Consider the following 9,470-nt stretch of genomic DNA (forward strand, 5'->3'; position numbering starts at 1 on the left):
TGGCGGTTCTTGCAGAAGTTGCTCGGGGTTCTACGAACAGTGAGCAATCCCGAAGCTCAGATATGTAACCACTGACACTTTAGGGATCTATAAACCGGGGGGGGGGGGGGGATTTTTCCTACTGACCATCAATGTAAGCAGCAATTCTAATGTATAGGGAGCTGCAAATATAGTAAATATTATTTGAAGGGTTCCTCTGTGTTACAAAAGGTTGATAAAAGCCGGTATAGCCGGTCACACAAACATCCCCGTCCAATTTAAATCTGATCCAATCGGCCTACAGTTAAATGGAAATCCATTCCGATTCCTCTTCTAAAGTGACATTGAATGTTGTTTCTATAGGTACATAGTGAACGGTATGGTTACATGATGACTTTATGGTCCCCAGGACATAATACGTGTATTAGGACAACATGTTTCACTGTCCAGGAACATTCAATTATTTTATTCTGACTGCACAGCTGTAGTCACATATGAATTACATAAGAAGCAACCATTCTCTGTGTGCACCCCCAACATCTCATACATTCCATGTGTGCACCCCAACATCTTACACATTCCATACACACACATAAAACATTGCGTAGGATTACCTGCTCCTCTTCCTGGGTCAGTGCCTGTGCCATGCCTTGTGCCTGTCTCTCCTTACTTCCTACTACAGGCTGGGGATTCCTGCAGGGCCTTGTTGGGGGATGGCTAGGCCTCTCTGCCACAAGGATACAAATTCCTGGAGATGGGAGAAGCAGAGGCTTGGGAGGGTGGCCTGCTGCAAGTACAACACACAGAAATAAAAGAAAGAAAGAAAAGTCTCACAGAAGATTTAATATAAACGAGGCATTTTCTTGACAGGGGTGTGGGAAAAGGAAGCAGTCATAAAAATAGAAACAGAGAGCCAAAAGAAATCCAGACACTCCCTCTAGTGGCAAACATTAATGCTGCAAGTTAATGAAAAGCAACACATCATATACAATTATACAGGCGCCTTGCACTGTTGCACATGACACTTCATGAGATTATTTGAACTCAGAAACAAAAGTTGCTAATTTTTGTAAATTAAAAGAATAATTTACCCAAAAAAAAGAAGCCTATGCAGGTAAAGGCTGTCTGTAGATAAAAGCAAACTGTGCAGTTCTGACTAAAGTTGTATAATGCCCTTGCTATAGGTGTAGGCCATTTACATATTTCCTGATGCCTGACTGGAATACTCCCAGGATGTTGCTAATTGAGGCCTAGTGATTACTACTCACCTCCACCATCACAGGAGCGAGCTTGCAAACACTGAACTCAGAGTTACTGCATCAGGGGAGGGAATCAGAGAAGAGTTCACTCGTGATGGTGGAGGTGAGCAGTAACGACTAGGCCGAGGCCTAAGATTGCCACCTCATCCCTTTAAAACCGAACACATATTAATTACACAGGTTCTGTGGCTGATAAGGGGGTAAGTTAAAGTGGGATCCGAAAAGCAGAAGTTCCATTTTTGGGTGGAACTCCGCTTTAAAATCACTTGGTTCCTTGTCTGCATTAAATTATCCTCAGAACCTGTGTAATTATGAGGAGGCAACCTTAGGGTCCTTTCACACTAGCGGACCGTTCGTCTAGGGTTGCCACCTCATCCCTTTAAAACAGAACACATATGAATTACACAGGTTCTGAGGCTAATTTAATTTAGATAAGGCTCCACTTGAGTTCAATTACCACCTTAATCAGCCACAGAACCTGTGTAATTCATATGTGTTCTGTTTTAAAGGGATGAGGTGGCAACCCTACGTTCGTCCGCTCATTACAAGTCCGTTAACGGACTTGTAATGAATCCCTATGGGATCGCGTCCGTTAGCGGATGGAGCATCTGCTAGCGTCCGCGTCATCCGCTTTTCCGAACGGAAGAAACCCTATTTTTCTTCCGTTCGGCGGAACGGATCGGATGCAGACGGACAGACGGTCCATCTGCATCCGATCCCCCATAGGGGACAGCGGAGCAGAGACAGGGCGGTCCCTGCACTGTGTGCGGGGACCACCCTATCCGCCGACAGCTCAGCGGGGATCCCCGCTGAGCTTTGGCGGACACACAGAGCGGACCCAGAAACGGTCCGCTCCGTTTGAAAGAGCCCTTAGTTGGGAGCTATGCGTTAATCACGGGTAGTGAGTGAGACATTTCCTGATTTGTACAGCTGCGAACAGGGAAATGTCTCACTGCCTGTGATTAGCACTGTGCAGTGTCGGTTTCCTGGCGGGATTGGGTACGTGGGGTTTTGAACACGCCCAAGCCCATCTCTAGTCATTTGCATACCTCCTGATGCCTGACTGGAATAGTCCCAGGCCACGGTAGGGTTGCCACCTGATCTCTTTTTAACCGAACACATATTAATGACACAGGTTCTGTGGCTGATTAACTGCTTACCTACCGCTGGCCGTCATATGACGCAGCTCTCGTTTTGGGCAGGCGACATATGACGTCCTCGCCTTCCCGGCCCACTAGGAGGCGCACGCTGCCGCCGCGTCACTGGGGACCCAATGTGCGTGCCTGGCATTCGCCGGGCAATTACCCATGAACAGAGCAGGACCGTAGATTTTTTAACCACTACTATTCCTTTGTATTGGCTTTTGAAACTTACAAATGCAGAAACTTAGAAGTTGGATGAAAGGTTTAACACTGGGAAATACTTTTTGAAAGATAAAAAGTGCATTTTATATACAACTATATAGATCAGACCAAAATGAGGGACAAATGAGGAAAGAGGGGCTTTATTCCAAATCAGGGACAGTTGGGACTAGGGTTGCCACCTCATCCCTTTAAAACAGAACACATATGAATTACACAGGTTCTGTGGCTGATTTAATGCAGGTAAGGCACCAAATGAGTCTAATTACCACCTTAATTAGCCACAGAACCTGTGTAATTCATATGTGTTCTGTTTTAAAGGGATGAGGTGGCAACCCTAGTTGGGACAGACCACACGTGTGTCACCATAGGAAGCAGCTTTCTATGGTGGCACATGCAGGAGAAGCCTAGAGCGCCGTGGGGGAGCCCAAAAGAGGAAATCACCATTGTACAGAACATGTATGTATAAAATGTTTTTATAATCATTTAGGGTAATGGCACTACAACCCAATTGCAAGTATAGGATGGGCTAGAGCTCTCTTCACTTACTGTGCCTGACAAGCGGTCGCCAATCCGCACACAAAAGTCGTCAACCAGGTGAGTATTAATAAAATCATCCTTTATTCAATCCAAAGGAGTGCATACGTTTACACATACACAGATCAGCACTTGCAGCCATTGGCATTGTTTGAATGCTGGTTTTCCAGCATGACTGTTCGACAGAAGCCAGTCGTTTGTTGTACTGACCTGAATTAGACGGAATTTCGGTATGTGTGTAACGATCAGGCCTAATGCAAGAATTTTTGACACCCTAGGCCAGTGGTCATTAACCATGTCCTCAGGGCCCACTAACAGGCCAGGTTTGCAAGATAACTGAAATACATCACAGGTGATATCATTTGCTGCTCAGTGATTGCAGTATTCTAGTCTGCATCTCCCCAAGGTAATACACCTAGCCTGTTAGTGGCCCGAGGACAGGTTTTTTTTTTTTTTAAGATATTTTTATTAGGTTTAAGACAAACCAACAAACAGAAAAACCATACAAAAAAAAAACACAGACAACCTGGTCATAAACGTTAGGCAATACACTCAAACATAGAAAAATAAACTGACATCAATGCAAAATATAAAGTAGGCCCAGTGGTAAAAGGATCAGGTATAATACCTGGATATAGCAAAAGCGGAGGTCCAGACATTAGAGATCCGTGAGGCACGGCCCATCAATGGTCAAGCAAGAGTAGTACAATCAGTGCTGGGAGAGGGTTAGCGGACTAGCCAACCATCTACCCCAAATTTTGTGGAAGGTTTTGTTCCGTTTCCGGAGTTCAAAAGTAAGTTTATACAGTGGGATAGCAATAGCATCATTAATACGTTTTAACCAGAGGGATTTCAGAGAGGTCTGTGTGCCCTTCCCGGACAGTAAAATAGCTTTTTTAACATAGAAGCAGAGCTTTTTTTCTCAGAAAATAGGTGCAGGAACTCAACCACGACCCTGTTCAGATTTCACAAACAGTAGAAGGGTCTTAAAGGGGCATTAAATACCAGGATTGCATTACATACAGAGTGCAGAGTTCAGGGGGGGTTACACACAGAGTGCAGAGCTGTCACTTATAAACACAGAAACCAGACTTCTGTGTTTACATGTGATTGTAGTGAGCAGGCACCAAAGGGTCTGAGCCAGAGGTGGTGGAACTGAGTTCCCCCAAGTTCCCCCTGAAAAAAAGCCCTGCATAGAAGAGTATACGGAGCAGTCTTTTGGCATGTGATGATAGGTGTAATTCACCAAAAATGCCTAATAGGCAGTTCTTGGGGTGGATTATGTTTGGGTGGCCTAGCGCCGATGAGATGAAAGCACCCACTTCTTCCCAGAAGTCTTGGACTACCGGGCATGTCCAGAAGCAGTGTAAGAAATCAGGCTCCCGGCCACAGCCGCGGAAACAGGCAGCCGAGGGCAGGAGACCCATCCTGTGTAACCTAGCCGGAGTGAGGTGGGTTTGATGGAAAATTTTGACCTGTATGATGCGGTCCCGGGAAGCAATAACAGAGGTTTTATACGTTTCACTAAATTCTGACCAGTCCTCGTCTACCAGGGAGATGTCCAGAGAGGTCCATTTTACCTGAGCTTTGTGAAACCTGGGGTTAAAGTCAGTCATTAGCGCTGCATAATAGGTGGAGACAAGTTTAGTGGGATCTGGCTGTCTGAGCAGTTTTTCCAATGGGGGCAGGTCTGTGGGATTATCCAGGGAGCCAAACTGGGCACGGATAGCGTACCTGAGCTGGTAGTTATAAAATAGGTACGATCTTGGTAAATCGAAATCTAAACGTAGCTGAGAAAAAGATTTATAGCCCTGAGCATTGTACAGGTGGCATAAATATTTAACCCCCTTGGAGTACCAGCGATTGGGATCAGGAAGGGAGTAAAGTTCCTGCAGATTGGGGTTAAACCACAGGGGGTTGTTGGGAGATTTCAGCCAGGTGTGCCTGGATACTTTTGTGACAATATAACGAAAAGAGGAAAGGGAAGTGGCAAGTTGTGAGGTTCCGGGGCGATCGGGGACCTAGCCTCTATAGATAATATTATGTAGGGTTTCCAGAGAGGACAGGGTTGATGACCACTGAGCTAGGCGAAACCTCGTTTTGCCACCCTCTCCCCTTGGCTCCACTCCCTTTTCCCTGCCCACCTTTTTAATAAAGCACCCATCAAATGCAGCCCACTAGCACCCATCAAATGCAGCCTCACCAGCGTCCATCAATGAATGTTTGCTTGCTTTTATTCATTTGGGAGTCAAGACACAGACACAGTCCTCGCCCGCCGCTGTGCCTCTAACACTATGTGCGAATGGAGCAGCGGCTGCCTGGTGATGCTGGGACTTAGTTGCTTGCTGTAGAGAGAAGAGAGTAGGCACACCAGTAGCCGTGCACCCTAGGCAGCAGGGCGCCCTAGGCGGCTGCCTAGTTGGCCTAGTGGTAGAATTTTGGGTCCTTCCTGGAACAGAAGGGAAATCTTCCAAAGAGCCAGGGCACACCCTAATCACCTTGTGTGCTGCAGATGACCCCTGTTTAGACCTGTGATATTTCACCAAAGCCCCCTAATGGGGCTTCTAAAAAAAATTGTAAATAATAAAAAAAATAATACAATTGTAAAAAAAATAAAAAATTTTTTTTTCAAAACAATAAAAAATAAAATAGCAAAAATAAAAACTACTGACACCATCCACTGCTCCACTGACATCAAACTCTGCCCTACTGACATTGTCCACTGCTCTGACACCGGCAGTATTATATACTGTATACCAGGGGCGGACTGACAACTCATGGGCCCCCCGGGCAATAGGGGATTATGGGGCCACACAGTATACACACACACATACAGTATACAGACACACAATATATACACACACATTATACATACACACACTGAAAAGGTACTGGAGAGGCGGGGCAGCTATAATCTTGGATTTTTTTTTTAAAAACACAGATTTTTACATATTGTCCCTAGTTTTAATGAGGCTGGCAACCCTGATGGGGCCCCCTAGTGGCATGGGGCCCTCAGATATTGGGGAGATTTCCCCAATGTGGGGAAAAAAAACTGAAAAGGCGTTATAAAACACTCACTAAAGTAGAACTAAAAAGTTCTACTTTAAGTCTGTAGATAAAAAAAGAAACTGTGCAGTTTTTAATAAAGTTGGACAAGGCCCTTTCTATATTTGTAGGCCGTTTGCGTACCTCAGCATGGCCGAAAGGCCTAGGGATGACATCATCCCATCCTTCCTTGTTACTAGGAAGTTGCTGAGACTCTCAGCCACTACTGCTCACCCCAACACCACAGGAGTGAGCGCTCAAGCCCCTGTACACGATCTCCGCTTTTGCAACATTACTGAGCTCAGAAATACTACTGCAGGCTCTCCCCTGTCGCAAAGCGAATGCAAGGGGGTTTGAATCAGCTGGGAGTGTCTTAGCAAAGGCAGGACAAGATGATGCCATCTCATGGAGTTTTTTTTAGCCAGGCTTTGAAAAGATACATAAATGACCTACACCAGGGTTTGACAAATTTGCTTGGAATCTAGGAGCCAGCTAAAAAAGTTAGGAGCCAGAAAACGCGCACGTCCTGACGCGCTCGCGTGCAGAAGCGAACACATACGTGAGTAGCGCCCGCATATGTAAACGGTATTCAAACCACACCTGAGGTATCGCCGCGATTGGTAGAGCGAGAGCAATAATTCTATCCCTAGACCTCCTCTAATTCAAAACATACAACCTGTAGATTTTTTTAAACGTCGCCTATGGAGATTTTAAAGGGTAAAAGTTTGTCGGCATTCCACGAGCGAACGCAATTTTGAAGCGTGACATGTTGGGTATCAATTTACTTGGCGTAACATTATCTTTCACAATATAATAAAAAATTGGGATAAATTTACTGTTGTCTTATTTTTTTATTTAAAAAAGTGTATTTTTTTATTTAAAAAAGTGTATTTTTTTATTTAAAAAAGTGTATTTTTTTATTTAAAAAAGTGTATTTTTTTATTTAAAAAAGTGTATTTTTTCCCCAAAAAAGTGTGCTTGAAAGACCGCTGTGCAAATACAGCGTGACAGAAAGTATTGCAGCGATCGCCATTTTATTCTCTAGGGTGTTAGAATTAAAAAATATATATAATGTTTAGGGGTTCTAATGTGAGGGAAGGAGATGGCAGTGAAAAATGACACAGAATTGCTGTCATTTAACATGTAATGCCAACGGCCACCACCAGATGGCACCAGCTCACAGAAGGGAGAGCTTGGGACTTCGGGCCCGCCGCGATCGCGCGTCGGGGGAAGTGGGGGTGCACGGAGGCACAGGATCCTGTGCCTCCATGCGCCCCCCACCGTGCGATCGCGGCGGCCGGTAATTGAGGCCGTGGCTTCGTAGGCCGCAAAGCTGCAGCCTCAATTACTGGCGGTCACGGGCGCCAGGTCACAATTTGTCGCAATTGCGACCTGGCGCGCGAATATTGTCGGCCCCTGACCTACACCTATAGTAAGGGCATTATTTAACTTTGGTCAAAGCAGCACAGTTTTTTTTTTTTTTTTTTTTTATTATTCCCAGGTTTTCCTTACCTTCATTGGTAGTCTTTTGGTAAGGGTCAGCTAAACCTCATTTAACCACACAGATATAATAGGTGTATTGGCCAATGTAAGATTCTCCTTTATTGACAGTTAATAAAATAGGAATATAAAAAGATGAACATTTGAGAACGATTGATGGCTCGGGGCTATAGTAACACATGAATATACATTTTTGAAATTATGATTAAATATGTAATAAAAGGATGGTTTACTCTTCCAACCCAACAACCGGGTATGGGACAGATTCGAGTGTGAATACACCAGAAATCAAAAAGCAGTTGAAACATTTTTTTTACGAGTAAGCAAAAACTGCCTTTGTGCATTCAGGCTTATTGGGGGCATACAATGTATACGTCTGGCTTTTTTTCCCAAGCTCAGGTAGCATTTCCTGAGCTTGGAAGCATTTTTTTGATAACTCCTCCCACCCACTCCACAATACAGGCATACCCCACTTTGAAGTACACAATGGGACCAGAGCATGTACGTAAAACGAAAATGTACTTAAAGTGAAGCAATACCTTTTTTCAATTCTGGGGTGTCAGGGGCTGTAGAGGGGGTGTCAGGGGCTGTAGAGGGGGTGTCGGGGGCTGTAGTGGGGGTGTTGGGGAGTGTGTTTCCAAGTAGCGGGGAATCTGAACTATCCGTGCACGGATTACTCAGCTGCAGATTCAGCTTGAGAGACACTTTACATACACTCACAGTTATGTCCTTACTCGCGAGTGTATGTAAAGTGAGTGTACTTAAAGCAGGGTATGCCTGTACACTGGTCAGTCTGCAGAGTAAGATCAGTGACAAATTGTTACAACCACGATGCACCACAGAGTGACACAGGAAATCACTTTTGCCTGTGGCCATAAAGTTATATAATTCTTCCCCGTGAGGGCTGGAGGTGAAGAATTAAATATAAATAAAAGGATGATTTTTTTTTCTTTCCCACTGGGACACTGGATTGTGACTCTAAATGTGTGGGACCACAAGATATATTTTGGGGTTACTATTGGCCACAATATGTGGCTTTGTATTCCTCTGGAAGTTCGTTTATTTGCACACTTGTTTTCCACGGGTCATGCTGCAACAGTTCCTGGAATAGATATCCCCAGTAACCCTCAGTGTTCATTACCACGTAATCATATCCGAAACAACTTATATGCACCTTGCATCTGCTCCTGAGGAAATTGAATGAATTCCATGAAACGTGTTGAGAGTTTTTGATGCACCTTTATCACAATCACGCGTCTACATTTCATTTTTTATAATCATGAATGAATTGTTAATGTAATCTGTATATGTGGATTTAGAACTTATATTTACCGTATTTATCGGCGTATATCGCGCACTATTTTCCCCTTAACCAGTTCCCGACCCCCGCATGTACATATACGTCCACAATATGGCACGTACAGGCACATGGGCGTACACGTACGTCCTCGCCTATTAGCGGGTGGGGGGTCCGATCGGGACCCCCCCCGCTACATGCGGAGGTCGGGTCCGCTCGGGGAGCGATCCGGGACCACGGCGCGGCTATTTGTTTATAGCCGCTCCGTCGCGATCGCTCCCCGGAGCTGAAGAACGAGGAGAGCCGTGTGTAAACACGGCTTCCCCGTCCTTCACTATGGCGGCGCATCGATCGCGTCATTCCCTTTATAGGGAAGACACGATCGATGACGTCATTCCTACAGCCACACCCCCAAACAGTTGTAAACACATACTAGGTGCACCCTAACTCCTACAGCGCCACCTGTGGTTAACTCCCAAACTGCAACTGTCA

The 9,470-nt window shown here is 45.1% G+C and overlaps 1 protein-coding gene across 1 annotated transcript in view; it reads right to left on the bottom strand.

Moving 5' to 3' along the window:
• Positions 1–894, bottom strand: part of PTPN9 (protein tyrosine phosphatase non-receptor type 9) — a 97,268-nt gene extending 96,374 nt beyond the window's left edge. The window contains exon 1 of the mRNA XM_040342984.1: positions 594–894. Within this exon, the coding sequence (XP_040198918.1) occupies positions 594–626 (33 nt within the window). The 5' untranslated portion in view covers positions 627–894. The remainder of the gene's footprint in view (positions 1–593) is intronic.
• Positions 895–9,470: the final 8,576 nt, after the last annotated feature.

The sequence above is a fragment of the Rana temporaria genome, chromosome 3, assembly GCF_905171775.1.
Source record: "Rana temporaria chromosome 3, aRanTem1.1, whole genome shotgun sequence".
NCBI lineage: Eukaryota > Metazoa > Chordata > Amphibia > Anura > Ranidae > Rana > Rana temporaria.